Genomic DNA, 22,165 nt, shown 5'->3' on the forward strand with positions numbered 1-22,165 from the left:
CCATTGGCAAATAATTGCAATCGTGGATGCGACCTGTTTGTGGTTTGTAAGAATCATACTAGTGTTGGCTGACTTCACCAGTGTTGAACACGTCTATGACGTGTATCCTGGTTCCTCCGGGTTTCTCCCCCACTGTGGTGTAACTGATATTCTGTTCAGACCAGGGTAGAATACAATTCATTTACTCTGACCAGGCGATCGCGCTTCAGGTATAATCGTGATAAAGGTAAGTACGACACTCAACGCCCTTTTGATGAAGAGGAAGCGACAGCCTTTTAAAGAAAGATAGTTATATTGTGTCAATGTTTGATAGCGATGGGGTATATCAGTCGGGTTTGATACAGTCACAGTACACCAAGGAGGGAGTTCACAAAAAAAAACTAGATTGTGTAAATCTTGTAAAATCATATTATTGTGACTGTCGTATACGCGAGAGGCTGATTTCGCACTGCATGCTTGACTAACACTTTATCGTGAATCAGATTGCGGTAAAGAAAAAAAAAAATTATTAGAAAAGACAAACATTTAGTAAGTATTTACCTTCAACATTTCCAAAAAAAATATTTTATCCAAAAAAGTAATTATTGTCACAGGGACTGAGTGAGTAATTATTTTGGTTTTAGTTTTTAGCTGTGTTCCAGCAATGCCACGGTAGGGACATCCGAAATGAGATTCACAAATTGTACCCATGTGGGGAATCGAACCTGGACCTTCTGTGTGACGAGCAATCGCTTTAACCACTAGGCTACCATAACATCTCTGTTACATTCTCGAAGACGATGCTTTTTTCTACAGGTTGAATCGATATCGCGAGTTTATATTCCAGCTAATGATCTTTTGGTTGTCATCATTATAATTCTATTCATTCTCATGGGTTTCAAAACTGTAAGCGTCCATGACCTGCATCCTTTTCACATTAAGCTGACATGCAAGTGATGTAACTAAAATAATATTAAAATCATATTGTACGCTTCCGCGAGCCACTAAGTTCAGACACCGGTCTCTTGTCTTGGCATGACAATGATTTGGAGAAGGAATATCACTGAGTATAGTTTTACGCTTTCAGCAATATGCCTTAATATCACTACGGGAACACCAGAAGTGCGCTTTACACATTGTACCCTTGTGGAGAATGAAAACTTGGCCTGAGGCGTGACGAATGAACGCTTATCCACTAGGCTAGCCCGCCGCTACTGACAGAGGAAATAGAAAGTAGGCAGTATAGTTTGTGTGTCAGTCACTGTTGATAGTCGGACATTAATACTGGGACATACATCGCCACAGAGTCCACGAAACTTGACACGACACGTGGATGGAGAACGGTAAGTAAGCCCTGGTAGTTTCATTTAATTAAATAACACGTCATTTTAAAGTCCAGAAACTCTACGGTATTTAAAAAATTAAACATGCTGTTTTCATGGGAACATACCAAGGAAGAAAAAATGAAAAAAAAATTGTTCAAAAACTCAATATTTACACTATGTCGCCCACTGGCCTGCCCATGGGCAAAGTGTGGCCCATAGGCAGGCCCATGGGCGAGAATATGTTCCTTTACCTAAAACTCATGTTTTTGTTTCGCAAATACATTTATGTATATCTTTCTAGCCTCATGACACCAAACTTAACTCATTTTAACTTAATTCAACGATTTTATAGCGATATTGAAATATTTCGCCCATGGGCGAGAAAAAGGTTTGGCCCATGGGCGAGAATATGTTCCTTTACTTAAAACTCATGGTTTTGTTTCGCAAATGCATAAATTTCTTTCTTTCAAGTATCATGACACAAAATTTAACTCATTTTAACTTAATTCAACGATTTTATAGCGATATTGAAATATTTCGCCCATGGGCGAGAAAAAGGTTTGGCCCATGGGCGAGAACATGTTCCTTTACTTAAAACACATGTTTATGTTTCGCAAATACATTTATGTATATCTTTCAAGTATCATGACACAAAACTTAACTCATTTTAACTTAATTCAACGATTTTATAACGATATTGAAATATTTCGCCCATGGGCGAGAAAAAGAATATTTCCCATGCTCAACAGTTTTAGTTTCGCAAATACAATAAGGGATTATAAACATGACACATGATTCGACTCTTCTTAAGTTAATTCAACTAATTTTGGGCGTTATTAAAATATTTTTCCCATGTTTTCGTCAGTCCCTTTAAAGAATTAACTAATTGTTTACAAAGCATATTGTATCATGTGAAACACACTTTGTATTATATCATTACATTACTATTTAAAAAGGGCCTTTGGTTGGATGTTTCCTTTGCAGAAGTTTTACAAATTTCACCTTTTTTACATATCTTTAATGAACGACCTTTAATGAACCCGGCCTTATCTCTCAAAACGTTTTGACAGTTTATCATACGAATTCATGCGCGTGTACACCAATTCATTGGCGTTATTTTCCAAAGTTAAGTTTGTTTCTTTTTCATTTCCCATTTTATGTCTCGTTGATACATCACACTTGGAAATTAAGTAACACTAGATATGCAATATACAGGTACACGTGAGCGTATTTTAATGGGGACAAAACCCAATTCGTATTTGATTGCATAACGTCTAGCTGAATATCTCACATTCTAGCGAAAACCCGAAATAATTATTTCATTATATGCGGTGCGATGTGAATATTATGACACTAAAGCAACTTTTAAATGCATTGTCACTTTTGGTATGAAAATGGTAACAGTTCAGAAAAAAACAACAGCCTTCTTATGATAATTCTCATATTCTCATTAGTACGGGAGGCACGGGTGGCCCAGTCGTCTAAGGCGCCGCGATTCGCTGTGCAGCGTTGCGTCCCTTGGTCACACCAGAAACCTATGATTGTGGGTTCGAATCCCGGTTCGCCCCGATTATGTTTCTAGGTTTGTCAGCACCATACCCGTGCTCGTGGGTTTCACCGAAGTGGTAAACGTCTGAGACCTCCATCACATCGGGCTTTCCTCCCACATTAAGCTAACACTCCGCGATATAACTGGAATACAGTTAAAAGTGGCGTTAAACCCAACTCACTCACTCACTCACATTAGTACGTTGTATCTAATTACAGTGTCGGCATTATTTACAGGTGATTCCACAATACCTGCTCTCGGTCAATTACGATCTACCACACCACGCGTGAATAAACAGTTATGCAGGTGTTGCTGTGGGCAAATACTTAGCCTGTATATGTATATTTTTTGTGTGGATACATGTATTTCATATTTTCGTTGATATGTGGATATATTAAGCACAGATACAAAAAAAGCTTATGAAAGATGAATTAGTGCCTTGATATATTCAACGAGATGTGTATCATCGTTTAATGGGTCATTCAATAAAAGTATGTTTGGTGGAGATATCAAAGGAGCCGCCCAATATACACAGTGACGTCCGGTGAACTACCACCCCACCCTGTCCGTAAGAGTTATGTAATCGGTACACAAATATATTTGTTGCGGTGTCAGTGTGGAAGGAGTTTGAATTACGTCCGCCACTGGCCACAGAAATCCTCAAAGTATAGTAACAATCAACAAGGTCAATGTCGTACTAATTACCTGGTGACGCACGTAACAACGCCTGTCAATCTATCTGCTACAGCTACCATACCATCATCCCTGTCACAACTGGCATATCAACGGCTTATTCAAAATATTAAATGTAGAAACGTCGTTAAGAGACTAACGGATGTCGTATACAGTCCTCATATTTGATTAAAAAAAGTAAATACGTCAACTGGGAATTCAACTGGATGTTACCTTCCTTATATTAGCTAACAGCCCTGTTTATGAAAATATGTACCAGACATAAGATTTAAAGACTAATAAAATCAATTGTAAGACCGCATAGACCATAAAACCGAATTAAATATGTCTTGGTATTATCTCTTGTGTATTAGATGATGGTAATGACCTGAAATGTTTTAACATAAGATTAGGAAGGAGAAACATTAAAGTGTTTTATAATACTTGGGAACATGAGCAATAAGATGTAGCAACATAAACAAGCATGGAATGGAATAGGGAAAATGATGAAAACAAATTGAAAAGGATTTTAATACAAAATTATTGAATTAAATAACTTGCCTGAACACAAGGGGTACCCAAACTGTTTTGTAGACTGTCGAATGGGACTCGTGTGTGTACGTAGGGTACGCATATATATTGCAAGTTTTAGTAGTCATACACTTTCTCTTTTTGTGTTGATATGATTTCTATTTTCGTACATGATATGATTTCATTTTTATCTTTGGCTGCTCTGTTTATATATGTTCGAGTAATTGTCTGTCCCTCATAAATTGACATTGCTGCCTCGGTATTGCATCTCTGGACTACAGGAGATCTATGACATGTAGCGGATCTAACTGCAATTCTTGTTTTAACCAAGCCCGGGTTTGACATTCCAGTAACTGGATTCAGGTTGATTGCAAGATATGCATACCTCGTCATAGTGATTGTTGTGAATTCCTCAAAGTTTTGTTTGTTTGTTAGTTGTTTAACGCCGCACTTAGCAATATTTCAGCTATATGACGGCGGTCTGTAAATAATCGAGTCTTGACCAGACAATCCAGTGATTGACATCATGAGCATCGATACACGCAAGTAGGATACGTTGACATGCATCAACCAGGTCAGCGAACCTGACCACCCGATCCCGGTAGTCGCCTCTTACGACAAGCGCTCTCGCCCTTTTACGCCAAGAATGGGTTGTTGAAGATCTGTTCTATCCCGGATCTTCACGGGTCCATTGACGCAGGGATTTACGTAAAGTCATTCCGACAGCATACAATGCCTACTCAATGTCTCCTCAAAGTAATATACTACGGTGCTTAGAGTACATGTGAGATTATACTCAGGTTAGGGAGATGTTTAATCTATATAACGTGTTATTATTCTACCTAACAATGTATTTAATGACATGAATGCAAAACAAACTCAACGGTTAAAAGGTTTCATTGAAAAAACTACCCCTGGTCTTGCCGTATAAAACAACTGCAACCAGGCACAGATCAAACGCAACTTTCAAACACAATCATAATCTGGTTAATCTCTGTCACTCAACGAGTTGGAGTTGCTTACTCTGCCCACAGTATGACAGTATTAACCATATACAAAACAAAGCCGGTCGATTTTCCTGGGTGTTCGGAAAAATAGCTCAAATATTGCTGTACGAGGTGATATGGGATGGAAAAATCAACAGACTAAGATTCTAGTTGAAGTGTTTATAGATGTTTTCATAGAGCTGTCACAGCCGAACCAGATTCAATAATAGGTATTATTCACAGGTGGTCAGTAAGGCGGAAATCATCATGGGACTACAGGGTTATGGTCATGGTTAAAAAGCTTGCTATCACCAACAGAGGCCAGACTGTATATGAATACTGTAATAACACAAGCCGGCCAGTGTTTCTTGATCAAGCATTGCATGAGCTGGATAAGAAAGACAGAGAGAAGTGGTATTCAGATCTATTTAATGACAAAAATAATTCAAATGGAAACAAGTTAAGAACTTATAGATTATTTCAACAAGAAATTGAAACATGCCATTATGTTAAAATGTCTCTACCAAGGCAATATAGAAGTGTATTAGCATCATTGCGTTGTGGTAACCTGCCAATTAATATAGAATGTGGAAGATATACAAAGCCCATCACTCCTCTTTCAGAAAGACTATGTACTCTCTGTGACAAGCAAGCCATAGAGGATGAATTTCATTTTGTTGTAGAATGCAACTTCTATAAAGATATCAGACTATCTATATTTAACATAGCTAAAATACAAGAAACAAATTTCACTGAATTTTCAAATTTTGAAAAGTTTCTGTGGCTCCTTAAAAATGACAACATTCAGTACCAGTTATCTAAATGTTTGCACACTATGTACAGCAAAAGGCGTTTGTGCTTATCCAAAATACCATAATATAAAAATATCTGTTTTTAGTGAACAATAGCCTTAGGTATAATTCTATGTTCATATGTTGTACATTATCGGTGAGAGAATGTGATTAAGCAGATTAGTAGTTTGTGCTTATCCAAACTACCATAATATAAAAAACATGTTTTTAGTGAACAATATCATAAGGTATAATTCTATGTTCATATGTTGTACATTATCGGTGAGAGAATGTGATTAAGCAGATTAGTAGTTTGTGCTTATCCAAACTACCACAATATAAAAATATATGTTTTTAGTGAACAATATCCTTATGTATAATTCTGTGTTCATATGTTGTACATTATCGGTGAGAGAATGGGATTAAGCAGATTAGTAGTTTGTGCTTATCCAAACTACCATAATATAAAAAAACATGTTTTTAGTGAACAATATAATAAGGTATAATTCTATGTTCATATGTTGTACATTATCGGTGAGAGAATGTGATTAAGCAGATTAGTAGTTTGTGCTTATCCAAACTACCATAATATAAAAATATCTGTTTTTAGTGTATAATATCCTTAATATGTATAATTTTGTGTTTCATATGTTGTATATTATTTGTGAGAGAAGGTGATTGAGTAGAAATTTTGAAATATGACAGACTGACCAAGGGGATTGGGGATAAACAGAATGACTGGATTAAAGTATATGCATGACTGTGTGACATTGTGTGACTTGGGGCGTACATGGGTGTGTGCTAGGAAGGGTTGGGCAGATTGAATTAAAGAATGGTTGATTGACACGGTTGAACTTGTGCATGATTGAATGTGTGTGGGTCATAATGAATAATGCGTGTGATTGTATACATATGAAGATATTATTAGTAATAATGTTTTATTTATGTATTTTATTGATTGTATAATTTTAGGTGTCTTTTAAGCCAGTAATGGCCAGGTGTATTATGTACACATGACACATTAATAAACTATATTATTATTATTATTATTATTATTATATTAGTATTGGGCAGCTCAGTAATAAGGAGGTAAGGAAGGCAAGGAGGAAGACAAGTTATACATGTACATCCCATATGGTGACTGTTTTTCGCTATTCATATTCTAAATTCATTCATAATACCACAACATGTTAGTACTCCTTGAAACTTTACAATCACTTCAATATGTACAATAGATTGAACGAGAACAAATGATATATTGCAGATTATTATCAGCCGCTACGTTTGTATCGTTTGCATTGTACAAAGAAATATTTTGTCTGTCCTTTTGTAGATTTATCCCAAGAATGTGCTCATTCGAATTGGGAACGAAAAGAATTGCTTATCATGAGTATATATGATACAGTTAAATGTTACTTGTACACTGTAGATGTATTCACTTTAAAGTCGTATACGACCTTCGCGAGCGAGTTGAATGATCCAGGTTAATTGGAATAAAGTCTAGAAAGGGTTATAAAATTTTGTATTTGGTAATGTGTAGGTTTGTTAAATATGATTTCTTTAATTCCTTTTATTCAAAATGTAAAAAAATAATTATGCGCTGAAAAATAGAGCTGACTTGATGGGAGATATGGCGTTAGCCACCTGAGATTGTCTGTCATCACAGCAGATGCCTTGCTGTGTGTGTATATTCAAGTAAAAAAGGCCACTGGCCCACAGGACATACATTGTCAATATTAAAACAAAATAGATAGTTACAATATACACGAGAGGATTAAAACAATATATATACATAACAACAAGCAATTATTGATGAAGTGTAGGATACAGTTTAAAAGCGAAAATATGTATTTACTTAAATTTAATAGTGTTTGAGGGCATTTGGAATTAATTAGCTTTACAAATGTTGTAACAGAAGGATGTTTATAATAAATAGGTTGAATATAAGATTCCCGGAGTTGAGAGAAGACTTTGCAGACAAGTAAAAAATGATATTCGTTTTCAATTACATCCACAACTGCTACAGTATGAACATTATCTCATTTCTTCATCCAATCTCATTCTTCGTCCAAGTTCAATCATTAAATTGTGGCATCCGCATCTAAATCTTGATAGTGCTTGCCTGTAAGTCCGTAAATTGATATGTGTAAGATTGTCTGGTGGACACGGTTTAACCTTACTGTGCCCTCACCCTGGTTGTTGTTGTCGTTGTTATAAGGGATTGAGAGCTACAGCTCATTGCATTTTTGGTTACAGTCTGTCTCACTAAAGTGGACATGTGCAGGTGAACTTTGTTCAATAAGTATATGAAATGCCCAAAAATGTTAACTCCAGACGATAATAACCTAAGAGTAAATCCATGTGCGTCTGCCTTTCCCCTTCGAAATCCTTGATCATTACAGAGTTCTGAAATTCAGTGACAATGTTGCTGAACAGTTGAATCTGATGGACGTATTGTGCAGAACCTGTTTGACACTATGGGTTCCAGGACCACTAACACTGGGAAGAGTGGCACTCTGAGCTGAAAAGGTTTGGTCCTTACCGCCCCAACATCTACAAGTTTGTAAGCTTGTTGACATCATTAAGAAGAAATTAACAGTCCCATGTTGATACCTTTCTCAAAATTCAGGCCGGTGGCAGGCTGCCAACAAAGAGAAGAAAATATCGCAACCTCGACAAAAGTGTGCTCAGTCAATCTTGCACTGTATCATATCGTGTATTTCATCTGTATATGTGTAATGTGTATATGTATAAATGACTACACTTTTACCGCATATTCTGCAACAGACAATAATTAATCACCTTATTATTGTCTCTCCATTTACCATGGCTGACTGCACTAATACCCTTTTAACAGTGGACACCGATTTCAGTATACATGTAGGCTTTTTGTTCAAAAAGGAATATGCAGGAAATTATATGTAACAATTAACTGTGTACTAATTACATGTTTGAATGTTATCAGTTTTGCGTTCTGAGATACAGTGATGTAAGCATCTTTTACAATTAACAATACATGTATATAATAAAATACAGAACTCTCTGCCGGAATTTTTCGTGGAAATCATTCGCTCAAGTAAAAATGACTGCGTGACAAGACAAATCAACTATTTATACCCGATAAAAGAAACTGCCTTATTCTAGGAACAGTGCTATAACAAGACATTTGAAATTTCTAACAAGCAGATACATTAGAGACAGTGACTAGACTACATGTACCAATCAAAGGTGTAAAATAACGGAAAATTATATCTGTCGGAGACCTACCAAATTTACCAAGTTTTATTATTACTATATTTATTACAATGCAAATACTTTTGTGATACATTTTTCAGAGGAGAGGGCATACACACAAATATATTGCTTCCGTGTGTGAATGCAGGATGTACTTGGCATCTCAGTTCTCAGTTTCATACAGGTTGTATATCTGAATTTGTATATGGAACCATGCGTACAGCATGGCAATTACTTGCTAGTCGTCAGTCTACAACACACATAACAAGGTCAAACAATTTTGGGCACCGCTTTTGCAAGTTATTTAGTACAATAATGTTTTATTAAAATCTATTTCAATTTGTTTTCATCATTTTCCCTATTCCATTCCATGCATGTTTATGTTGCTACATCTTATTGCTCATGTTCCCAAGTATTATATAACACTTTAATGTTTCTTTAAATCTTATGTCTAGTACATATTTTCATAAACAGGGCTGTTAGCTGATTAAAGGAAGGTAACATCCAGTTGAATTCCCAGTTGACGTATTTACTTTTTTTTAATCAAATATGAGGACTGTATACGACATCCGTTAGTCTCTTAACGACGTTTCTACATTTAATATTTTGAATAAGCCGTTGATATGCCAGTTGTGACAGGCCTAGGGATGATGGTATGGTAGCTGTAGCAGACAGATTGACAGTCGTTGTTACGTGCGTCACCAGGTAATTAGTACAGCATTGACCTTGTTGATTGTTACTATACTTTGAGGATTTCTGTGGCCAGTGGCGGACGTAATTCAAACTCCTTCCACACTGACACCGCATCAAATATATTTGTGTACCGATTACATAACTCTTACGGAAAGGGTGTGGTGATAGTTCACCGGACGTCACTGTGTATATTGGGCGGCTCCTTTGATATTCCTCCAAACATACTTTTATTGAATGACCCATTAAACGATGATACACATCTCGTTGAATATATCAAGGCACTAATTCATCTTTCATAAACTTTTTTTTTGTCTTTGTGCTTAATATATCCACATATCAACGAAAATATGTAATACATGTATCGACAAAAAAATATACATATACAGGCTAGGTATTTGCCCACAGCAACACCTGCATAACTGTTTATTCACGCGTGGTGTGGTAGATCGTAATTGACCGAGAGCAGGTATTGTGGAATCACCTGTAAATAATGCCGACACTGTAATTAGATATAACGTACTAATGAGAATATGAGAATTATCATAAGAAGGCTGTTGTTTTTTTCTGAACTGTTACCATTTTCATACCAAAAGTGACAATGCATTTAAAAGTTGCTTTAGTGTCATAATATTCACTCAAGTTTTCATCAATCGCCTGTAAACATCGCACCGCATATAATGAAATAATTATTTCGAGATTTCGCTAGAATGTGAGATATTCAGCTAGACGTTATGCAATGAAAGACGAATCGGGTTTTGTGCCCATTAAAATTCGCGCACGTGTACCTGTATATTGCATATCTAGTGTCACTTAATTTCCCAGTGTGATGTATCAACGAGACATAAAATGGGAAATGAAAAAGAAACAAACTAAACTTTAATTTGTTGGAAAATAACGCCAATGAAATAACTTTTGATAAACTCTCAAAACGTTTTGAGAGACAAGGCCGGGTTCATTAAAGATCGTTCATTAAAGATACTGTTGAGCAAAGGAAAATATTCTTTTTCTCGCCCATGGGCGAAATATTTCAATATCGCTATAAAATCGTTGGATTAAGTTAAAATGAGTTAAGTTTTGTGTCATGATACTTGAAAGATATACATATCTGTATTTGCGAAAAAAAACCATGAGTTTTCAGTAAAGGAACATATTCTCGCCCATGGGCCAAACCTTTTTCTCGCCCATGGGCGAAATATTTCAATATCGCTATAAAATCGTTGAATTAAGTTAAAATGAGTTAAATTTTATGTCATGACACTTGAAAGATATACACTAATGTATTTGCGAAACAAAAGCATTAGTTTTAAGTAAAGGAACATATTCTCGCCCCTGGGCCAAACCCTTTTCTCGCCCATGGGCGAAATATTTCAATATCGCTATAAAATCGTTGAATTAAGTTAAATTGAGTTAAATTTTTTGTCATGATACTTGAAATAAATAAATTTATGTATTTGCGAAATAAAAGCATTAGTTTTAAGTAAAGGAACATATTCTCGCCCATGGGCCAAACCTTTTTCTCGCCCATGGGCGAAATATTTCAATATCGCTATAAAATCGTTGAATTAAGTTAAAATGAGTTAAATTTTATGTCATGACACTTGAAAGATATACACTAATGTATTTGCGAAACAAAAGCATTAGTTTTAAGTAAAGGAACATATTCTCGCCCATGGGCCAAACCTTTTTCTCGCCAATGGGCGAAATATTTCAATATCGCTATAAAATCGTTGGATTAAGTTAAAATGAGTTAAGTTTTGTGTCATGATACTTGAAAGAAATAAATTTATCTATTTGCGAAACAAAAACATGAGTTTTAAGTAAAGGAACATATTCTCGCCCATGGGCCAAACCTTTTTCTCGCCCATAGGCGAAATATTTCAATATCGCTATAAAATCGTTGAATTAAGTTAAAATGAGTTAAATTTTATGTCATGATACTTGAAAGAAATACACTTATGTATTTACGAAACAAAAACATGAGTTTTAAGTAAAGGAACATATTCTCGCCCATGGGGCATCCCATGGGCCTACCCATAGGCCAATCTTCGCCCATGGGCAGGCCCATGGGCGACATAGTGTATGCATTGAGTTTTTGAACAATTTTTTTTTTCATTTTTTCTTCCTTGGTATGTTCCCATGAAAACAGCATGTTTAATTTTGTAAATACCTTTGACCGAGAATGGGCTTTCTGGACTTTTGGGTTTCCAGAATTAAAATGGGACGTGTTTAAATATATCTACGAGTATATAGCCGTAATATTACATACGGGGCAATACATACTTCACCATCACCGTAATATTAATATTTTATGTCATTTGATAATATTAGGCAGCGCAATCGTCACGATGTCTAAATAGCCAAACAAAGATCACAAAATTACAATGAGAAGTAGTGGATGAAGAAGACAGGATGTGGTTACATGTAAAATATACACAGTGAGATTGATTTAAACAAATGGACTGACACTACAGGACCGTCACCTGCAATGTTGCTGCCATTGGATTTTTGTAGGGACATGTTGATCAAAGTGCTGGAACTCTTGACGCTTGCTGTCATAAGGACTGCAGAAGGTTGGTAGCACCCTATATTAAGCCCCCTTAAAGCCCCCATTACACAAGGCTGCTACATTTGTGCCACCTTCGAGTGATCAAAAACTGGCCAGGACGCTCCATGGTCACCTAAACCCTGAAAATCATGTTTCTATGTAACTGCTCCAGCAGTTGCTCAGCAGTAACTGCTCGAGTTGTTCAACGTCTGCAACCACAATTAAACACTGCAGATACAAGCCTTATATTTATAGGCGGGCTGAGGAGGCACTACAGGTAGCTCAAAGGAGGCAGAAAAGAGGAAGAAGCATTGCCATGGTGTCTCAAGTGTTGCCGTGGTCGCCGAATGGAGGCATGGCGGTCGCCAAAGTCATCGTTCAATGCACGCTGTTGATCGCCCAAAGGAGGCACAAGGGAGGCAGAAGCGTCGTCCATGATTGACGGGAAAACATTTCAGCAGAACGCATCTGTTACCTGACGACCATTGAGCGACCACTGTGCCTTCATTCTGCAACAGCGGCAATGCTTGTACCTCCCTTCTGCCTCCTTTGAGCCACGTTTGAGCAACCAACCTCCTCGGCGACCTTTGTGCGACTGTTTTGAACATGTTATAAAATTGACGGCGATCATGGCATTCATGGCGATGCCTGAACCTCCTGTGTACCACCTTGGAACGACCATTCTGCCTTCTTTGAGCCTCCAACGACGACCTGGCAAATATTATGGTCGCACACGGGAGGCACAAAGGTCGCCATCCTGTGTAAAGGCCCCATTAGTAGCTATACTCATCCGTTAGAGAATTAATGCCTGTTACAAATGATAAGGATTTGTAACAATGTGTATTGTCTGGTTGGCTTTAAATACGGCAGCACACACCCATACATGATTTGATTGAATATGTAATGTTCTTGTGTCACGGATATAGATATTGTAACATGTTATATATTTATATTAGAAGGGAATCAAAACGCTTGGGACGCTCCGTTGATGAGTGTCACAACAACTGAAGGTGAAGGTCTTTCTCTGCACTGTCGGAATCCTCCGTACACAAATGTTTTGCCATACTGGTACAAATATGTCAATACACTTCAACAAATACAGCGGACTAAAAGAGTTATGCAAGACAGAGAAGGTGAGCCATTAGGTGAGGTGAGGTGAGGTGAGGTGAGGTGAGGTTAACGTCGCGTCCAAGATTATTGCACTTACAAAGAGACGTGCATGCACGCGCGTGCGTGCGTGCGTGCGTGCGTGCGTGCGTGCGTGCGTGCGTGCGTGCTTGTACTAGCCCGGACTGATGCCGATTTGTAGTGCTGGCCCACTGAGATACCATACCGCAGTTTAACATGAATACACCACTCAGACACAGTATACTAACTCTGAGCGGACCAATCCTTGTTAGACAGACAGGGTAACAACAAGTACCATCATTTTACGTCTTTTGGTATGACGCGGCAGACGTTCGAACTCCGGACCTTCCGCTCTCCGGGTTGACGCACTACCACTTGACCACGGAGGCGGTCTGAGCCATTAAGTTATTATACTTATGCACAATACTCTTCCATTCGTACGTCTTATAATCTCGCGGTTGAAATAAAATGATAAAACAATTTCTCTCGAGTTGTAAAAAATTAATCAATTTTTATCCTATCTAACATATTTAAAACGTCCATGTTGATATATAACCATAACTCTTATAGATTCAATGTTTCCAGGAACGCTTCACTTTGCCTATGTTAAAGGAAGTGACACCGGTCTATACAAGTGCGGCACCCAGAACAAGAATACAATACGCCTTGGAAGTCCTGTAAACATTACAGTGGTACAGAGACGTGGTTTGTACTCATCATGTGACCGCTTCATTGGGTGTCGGTGGAAAGTATGATGTAAACATAATTAAGTATCAGTATTGCATTTGGACGGTTTGGTTTGGTTTGTTTGTTGTTTTACGCCGCACTCAGCAACATTCCAGCTATATGACGGCGGTCTGTAAATAATCGAGTCTGGACCAGATAATCCAGTGATTGATATCATGAGCATCGATTTACGCAATTTGGATCGATGACATGCTTCTACCAAGTCAGCGAGCCTGACCACCTGATCCCGCATTTGGACGGAGTAGACAGTCATACATTAAGTAAAAGTTTTATTTGAAAACAGTAGCGTCAACACGGGACAATCCTGGTTCACCCTGATTGTTTCTAGGTTTGTCAGCATTTGGTTTCACCGAAGTGATGAACGTCTAAAACTTGTCTCAGATGGGCATCCCTCCCTCATCAACCTGACACGTTAAGCTATGACCAAACTGATAGAAGCGGTGTTGAACTGAACTCACCCACTCACTAAAGTAATACATCTGTATATTCAATTTACAAAGTTTGGTTTTAGATGTTATTGGATTATTCTACACTGTCAATGACAATCATGAAAGCGTAGACCCTGAGAACATCTATCTGTACTGTTATTTTGAAACCGGTCCAAGGATAAGCAAAGCTCAGGTAATGTAGCCACAGGTCTTGTGTTGTAGGTGGTGGTAATCATTCAGCACCACCTACATTGGTATCATACAGTGAAACAACCACGGCGTTACTGGGAGAAGACGTCAGGCTGGAATGTATATTCACCGGCAGGTACAGGCTTTTTTGTCATCAACTTTATGAAGAGATGGGGGTGTGTGGTTGCCTAGTTTGTTATTTGTTTGTTGTTAAACGCCGCTCTCAGCAATATTCCAGCTATATGACGGCGGTCTGTCAACAATCGAGTCTGGACCAGACAATCCAGTGATCGACATCATGAGCATCGATCCACGCAATTGGGATACGATGACATGCATCAACAAAATCAGCGAGCCTGACCACCCGATCCCGTAAGTCGCCTCTTACGACAAGCATAGTCACCTATTAGGGCAAGCATGGCTTGCTGAAGACCTATTCTACCCCGGATCTTCACGATCATCTCTACTTGTAAAATTCGTATTATCCCTCGCCGTGATATTGCTGGACTATTGCTAAAGGGTGGCGAAACAATGAACACACTCACCCTTAAGAGACATCACAAGTGGCGTATTTCATTTGACATGGGGCAATCGCTGAAAGGATAACCACGTTCTGCTTTGCAAAAGTAGGTATATGTTGCCAAACATTTGCAAGGCAGTAATCCTACCATACGAGGGCTGCCTATAAGCAATCGCGTCTTGACCAGATATTGAAGACTTAGTGTTTTAACATACAATCCCGTGATACGTCAGGTCGATTGCTGCTTTTGTTGAAACTAAAAAGTACATTTTTTTCACGTTTTACTAATTATTTACATGTACATAAATACGGTACAAAAAACAAAACGGTCCCGAAGACGACCTATTTATGGTCAGTCCTTGCCTACTTTTTTAAATAATAAAATGGTTCCTTCTGATTTCATGACTCTTCCCTGAAGCCATATTACAGATTCCGTTTTATGAATATATATAAATATTGGTTCCAGCCTGAGGCATAAGCTTACTGTTTGTTTTATTACAGACCCATACCAGTTGTCACATGGCAACGTCACGGTAGAGTACTGACCCATCATACAAACAGAAGCAAAATGATCTCTACTGCATTTATGACCGTCGAGAACGTGACTACTGAAGACTTTGGGGAATACAACTGTACGGGGGAGAACGAGGAAGGTTCACACTCCGCTCTTCTTTACATATCCAACAAGTGTAAGTAGTGAGTGAGTGAGTGAGTTAGTGAGTGGCTGGGTTTGAGTTAGTGAGTGAGTGTGGTTTCCAACTGTGAGTGAGTGAGTGGGTGGGTGGGTGGGTGGATGGGTGGGTGAGTGAGTGAGTGAGTGAGTGAGTGAGTGAGTGAGTGGATGGGTGGGTGGGTGGGTGGGTGAGTGAGTGAGTGAGTGAGTGAGTGAGTGAGTGAGTGTGGTTTCCAACTGTGAGTGAGTGAGTGAGTGAGTGAGTGAGTGAATGTGGTTTCCAACTGTGAGTGAGTGAGTGAGTGAGTGAGTGAGTGAGTGAGTGGTTTCCAACAATATCACGGCGGAGGAACAACACTAATGGGAAAAATTGTTTGATAGGCATTACTTATAAGGTGACGGGTGACAAGATAGACACAATGTCGCTCGGTATAAGGTCTATACCGAAAAGTCGCTTTTCCCAGTATTATAGATGTTGTTATACATAAAAATTGTGTCTACCTTAACACAAATAGGCTTTACACATTAAACCGGCGCTCGCTTTATTGAAATATCACTGCAAAACCAAACTGCAACAAAACGATAACACTCACGCTAACGTTAGTTAAGACTAAAATTGTAAGGTATTTGGGAGATGTTATGTTTGCGCGAAAAGTAAAACTAAAGCTATTAATTACCCAGTCGAACTTTAAATGAATGTACTCGGTCGTTGCCGATTAATGAGCTAGTTTCTATTCAATTGTCAAAGGTGGGCCAACCCGCATTATTTTCATGAAATATATTTGCATAGCTGTCGGCTTTCGCATCGATTTACTGACGCAGAGACGTCATGCTTTACACTAAGTTTTTTCTACATTGCAGCAACCAAGGCTGAGGGTGTCCCTATGTATGTAGTTGTTCCACTGTGTGTTGCTGTCATCGTTATTGGTGGTATGGTGTTCCTGTTACATGTAGCAAGAACTAGGTACGTTGACCGTTATTTTGAATTAACTTCCCAGTACACTGCATTCGGAAACACCTCGTAATATATATATATACATATACAAAAATGAGGTAAATGTTCATGTAATATATAATAAAATAATAAAGTCCACGTTAGTCCATCATCTTATTTTATCAGTTTCATACATATAGAATACTAAACGAGCTCCCGTGTAATACCAATTTTATGAAACGAGTGAATAGTTGTGGTATCTGACGAGCGAAAGCGAGTCAGATACCACAACTATTCACGACGAGTTTCATAAAATTGGTTTTACACGGGAGCGAGTTTAGTATTTTATTTATTACTTGCAATTTATAACGTTTTTTGAATTATACTGTTGAGTATGAATAGGCTGACACCTACATGATCCAGGGCATAGTCCAATTGAGTTTAACAGAATAATACTTCAAACACGTCAAAAGTTGAAACGCATAAATTTCATACCATACAACGGATCTACCTTTAGAATTCACAAAATTATCGTAGGGCTAAGACTTTCGCATCTCACATACTTTAACTTAGACCAACGACTGTCGTTGGGCTACAATACGATCGCCTTGTGGAACGGGCCTTGCACCTCAAAGTTTTCAATAACGTCGCAATACCCGATGACGTAATTTGTGGAATTTTGATGCAAGATCCATCGGCGAAACAATGCCATGTGACGTCAGCCTAGCAACAAGGTTGCTGGGGCCATCGAGTGTGCATAAGCTCCTCTCAGTGATCTATCAACTCCACACGCAATGTCGTTGAATAAGCCAAGGGATGTTGAGAGCTTTCAATATTTGTTCGTGAAACGTGTTCCGAGAGTACATAAGCACGCGTTTTGGTATTACACAATGTGAAATAAAGCTGTACATGTATGTTTATTAAACGGGTGATCTCTTCACGGGCAAGTAATAAATAGTACTTTCGCTGTCTCATGACAGCTCTTCAGTGTAACTGACAATGACATATAATGACGTCATACTTATGATGACGTCATAAATTACAACTGTGACGTCATAATGTGTTACACACTCCAGCGACGACACCAAGTAATTTAACAATTGTAGGGAGACATTTGAATTAAATATACAGTATTTGTAAAGTAACAGTGCAACATTTACGATTGAAATGACAAATCTATTAATACATTCTAGAGTTCGAACAGCCCTACTCAGCGCCTAAGTAATCTCGTCGATATCATTTTAAAACCATTAACAAAGCATGTACCGAGTTTTGTCAGAGACGATGTAGACTTTCTTTCCCAGCTGCCCGATGCCGTACCTATTGATGCGACTCTAGCCACCTTTGATGTGAAGAGTTTATTTACCAACATACCCCATGATCTGGGATTGGAAGCAGTTCAGTTTTGGCTGAGAAAACATCCTGAGGCTATCGACACTGAATTTTCGGAAAGTTTCATAGTGGAATCTTTAAGATTAGTCTTAGAAAATAATAATGATATATTTGATATCAAAAGACACGAGGTTGAGATTGTATTTATCATCCAACATCATTCTTCCAACTTTTTCAATTTTTAGACAGTAATTAGCAGTGTCTTCAGTGTAAAAAGTACTGCTAACAGCTTCAGTAGCAGAGCCATTAGTGATGTCATTTGATTGTGACGTCATGGTAACCAGTGACGTCACAATGGTCTGCAAAGCATTGTGATGTAATTTCATTGCAGCGATATCTACAGTGTAGATATCGCTTGATCTTATCCAAGCGATATCTCCTGTGGGAGCCAGTTTTGGATGATAAATATATATATATATACATATAAATATATATATATTGAACTATATATACGTATTTTACTGTATACATACAGTAAATATTATGTACAAATATTATTCCCAGCATATAACGTATGGGAATGTAAAAAATAATTACTATAGGTTTTTAGAGTGAGTGAGTGAGTGAGTTGGGTATTCCAGTTATATCGCGGCGTGTCAGCTTAATGTGGGAGGAAAGCCCGAAGTGATGCAGGTCTTCGACGTTTACCACTTCGGTGAAACCCACGAGCACGGGTATGGTGCTGACAAAATATGTTTTAGATATACATATTCTGGTTAGACCGCCTTCGTGTTCTGGTGGATAAGAGCGTCTGCCTGGAAAGCGTCTGTGTGCACGTCGCTACATTAGTGAAAAAGTCTTGAACGCGACGTTAACCCAATTTCATATTTTCACATTGTTCACAAACCGTATTCATTCATGAACGTGTCCTGTAAGAAACTATTCAATTTCAGGCGCAGAAAGCAGGAAAAAACGGAGATTCGTGATTATGAAGAAATTGATGAAATGGAAGTTAGATACCTGAAACCTCCAATTGTCAGTGATTGTGAATAGATTCACAACGTCATCCAAAGTGGTGAACATTCCTATATTTCTCGTTTCATTGTATTGAGGAACCACGCACTTTTCGATGGTTTGTCATGAGTGTGGTACACTAGATACATATAAGGTTCATTGACAGGCGCGCTAATGTAGTAGTAGTAGTAGTAGTAGTAGTAGTAGTAGTAGTAGTAGTAGTAGCACTTTTGCATTAGTTGCAGAAGTTGCAGAGTAGAAGTGTGATACGACGTAAACTGTAATAACGCGGTAAATTGTAAAACTGCGGTAAATTGTAGTAAAAACTGCGTGCATGAAGTTTAAAATGTGCGACAAAGCTGTTTGGAAAATAAAACCCGGACTTTGAAAAGACTTAATTGATGAAGACAACTATACATTAAATGTTTAATATTAATTTTTTTTGTATTTAATCCAAACAGAATTCAAGTTCCAGTGTTTGTTAGAATTTAACATGATCAATTCCAACCTCCAGCATGTTTAAGAAAGTAAAAAAGCGATTTTGTTTCAATTTATATCATTCCTAGTGAGAGGCAGTTGCGGCAAATTGTAACAAACTGCGGCAAATTATCATACCAAGTGCGGTTAATTGTAATAAAATCTCTCATTCCGTCATATTCCTAACATAATTCGAGCTCCAGCGTTATCCCTATCAAGAGGCAGGTGCGGCAAGTTGCCAATAAAATTGTATTGAAAACTACACATGTCTGTTGTTTTATATCATTTTTATTATTCATTGTGGGGAAAAGCCCTTTTGTTGAAATGTCAGTGTGGTGAATTACCAGAGGGGGAAATATATTCCACTCTTGATCAACACATCATAATCAAGCAACGATAGCTGTTTACTGGGAGAGAAATAATGGTCTTTGAAAAACACAATAATTATTGCATTTTGATGTTCCGACCCGTGAAGATTCCGGGGTAGAATAGGCCTTCAGCAACCCATGCTTGTCGTAAAAGGCGACTAACGGGATCGGGTGGTCAGGCTCGGTGACGTGGTTGATGCATGTCATCGATCCCAATTGCGTGGATCGATGCTCATGATATTAATCACTGGATTGTCTGGTTCAGACTCGATTATTTACAGACCGCCGTCATATAGCTGGAATATTGCTGAGTGCGGCGTTAAACAACAAACAAACACAAAAACAAACATTTTGATGTTCTAGCTCCCACGAGCACATGAACTCTCTACATGTAGGTACTTACAAGCAGTGGTTGATTATGTGATAAATATGGAGAAAGGTTCCACCACAGCTCTTCTTAGTTATGTAGACCTATATACACTCTTCCAAAAAAGGAAACGCAGAGGTAGTATGTAGTTCACTGAACCTGACTACACAACAAATCAGTATATAGATTGGATATATGTAATTGGAAAATGTTAGTGGCCTGATATTTGACAAACGGTGCGTCAAAACGCAGCCATTGTCGATTTGCAATGTCTTAAACGGCATTGTTTTCACACTTGTTAAAAAATGTCATCGAGAAAAACAATAAAGAAAAATGCACGTGCAAGTTATGGCATTCGTAACTCGTGGTAGTGGCTGTGAAAAAGGCAAGCATAAGCCAATAACTTGTCATTCAATAGTGAACATTTTTCAAGTTCGAAAATGCCGACACTCAGCGCTGCCTATCGGAACATCGCCATAGGACGTATCCAAAGAGGGGAATCGCAGACTCCTGTTGCACGCCACTTCAACGTCCACCACAGCACCATTTGCCGCCTTTGGGACCGATACACACAGTTCAATTCCACAGCAGACCGTCCGGGAACCGGCCGACCAAGAGTTACCACACCTGCACAGGATCGATACATCGACTATTCCACCTACGTCATCGCAATGGCACAGCTACAGATACAGCAGGAGGCATCCCTGGTTTGAGGATGATATCGGACCAGACTGTCAGGAACCATCTTCGCGAGGCTGGAATCCATCACAGAAGACCAGTTATCGTCCCTGTTTTGCAGCAGATCCATCGACAGCGACGCTTGCGTTGGTGTCATACCTTACAGCCTTGGAATTTGAGAAACTGGAGACGAGTGTGACTTTGAGATGAATCTCGATTTCTTCTTCACCGGCGAGATGGAAGACAACGTGTTTATCGTCGTCGAAATGAGCGTTTTGCCCCACATTGTGTACGTGAATTCGACAATTTCGGTTGCGGTAGTGTCATGGTGTTGTGGCCTTATGTGACATGACAATGAACAGTTTACCATGCCTTTGTACAACGACAACATGTGACTATCGCGCTCCAAAATGTCATATTTGCATCCATGATATTAAATTAAATATATCGACTTTATTAGGTACAATAAATTTGCTAAACACTACCCGTGCGTTTCTTTTTTTGACTAGTTTACATATGTTGCAAGATTCTTTAAAATATCTAATGGACTTCATTTTTACTGGACATGTGGGTATAACAATTAATTATAGACAGATTGACACAGAATTCTGCTGGTATAAAATCGTTACTGATGGATTGATATACATTACAAACAAGGATAAAATGGTACTCATCTTCTATATACAAATTGTTACACAGTAAACATACTCTCTCACATCTTGGTTGTTTGCATTGTCGTCCAGTTTCAATTCTTAAATGATGGGAATAAATTAAATAAAGCATAAAAATCCTCTAAAGCAGAGTCGATTGTACGATTCCGACTATATCATGAGTATGTTTTCATGAATCCCTATCAAATAGTAGTGATACAAGAAGATACAACTTCTTAGTTTTGCAAGACTGCCTCCGTGGTCTAGTGGTAGAATGTCCGCCCCGAGAGCGGTAAGTCCGGGGTTCGATCCCCGACCGCGTCGTACCAAAAGACGTTGAAAGATGGTACTTTTT

At 38.3% G+C, this 22,165-nt stretch overlaps 1 protein-coding gene across 2 annotated transcripts; it reads left to right on the forward strand.

Annotated features, from left to right (window-relative positions):
• Window positions 1–1,093: 1,093 nt before the first annotated feature.
• On the forward strand, window positions 1,094–20,298 carry LOC124149937 (contactin-4-like). Of its 2 annotated transcripts, none has more exons than XM_048392260.1 (8): window positions 1,094–1,322; window positions 12,272–12,330; window positions 13,262–13,438; window positions 14,019–14,138; window positions 14,831–14,933; window positions 15,819–16,006; window positions 16,852–16,954; window positions 19,210–20,298. In XM_048392260.1, the coding sequence occupies exons 2-8, from the start codon at window positions 12,276–12,278 to the stop codon at window positions 19,307–19,309; spliced, it is 846 nt and encodes a 281-aa protein (XP_048248217.1). In that variant the 5' UTR covers window positions 1,094–1,322; window positions 12,272–12,275; the 3' UTR covers window positions 19,310–20,298. The 2 variants fall into 2 exon arrangements, with proteins under 2 accessions (XP_048248217.1, XP_046377742.2); XM_046521786.2 differs by having other exon boundaries at window positions 1,096–1,322; window positions 13,265–13,438; window positions 19,210–20,297.
• The last annotated feature ends 1,867 nt before the right edge of the window (window positions 20,299–22,165 follow it).

This window comes from Haliotis rufescens, unplaced genomic scaffold (genome assembly GCF_023055435.1).
Source record: "Haliotis rufescens isolate VD_foot unplaced genomic scaffold, xgHalRufe1.0.p SCAF_1, whole genome shotgun sequence".
NCBI classification, from domain to species: Eukaryota; Metazoa; Mollusca; class Gastropoda; order Lepetellida; family Haliotidae; genus Haliotis; species Haliotis rufescens.

Coding starts and splice junctions, on each gene's coding strand:
- LOC124149937 (XM_048392260.1), top strand. CDS start 12,276: ATGTTGATCAAAGTGCTGGAACTCTTGACGCTTGCTGTCATAAGGACT. Junction 13,439..14,018: donor AGTTATGCAAGACAGAGAAG/GTGAGCCATTAG, acceptor CAATGTTTCCAG/GAACGCTTCACTTTGCCTAT. Junction 16,007..16,851: donor TCTTTACATATCCAACAAGT/GTAAGTAGTGAG, acceptor TCTACATTGCAG/CAACCAAGGCTGAGGGTGTC.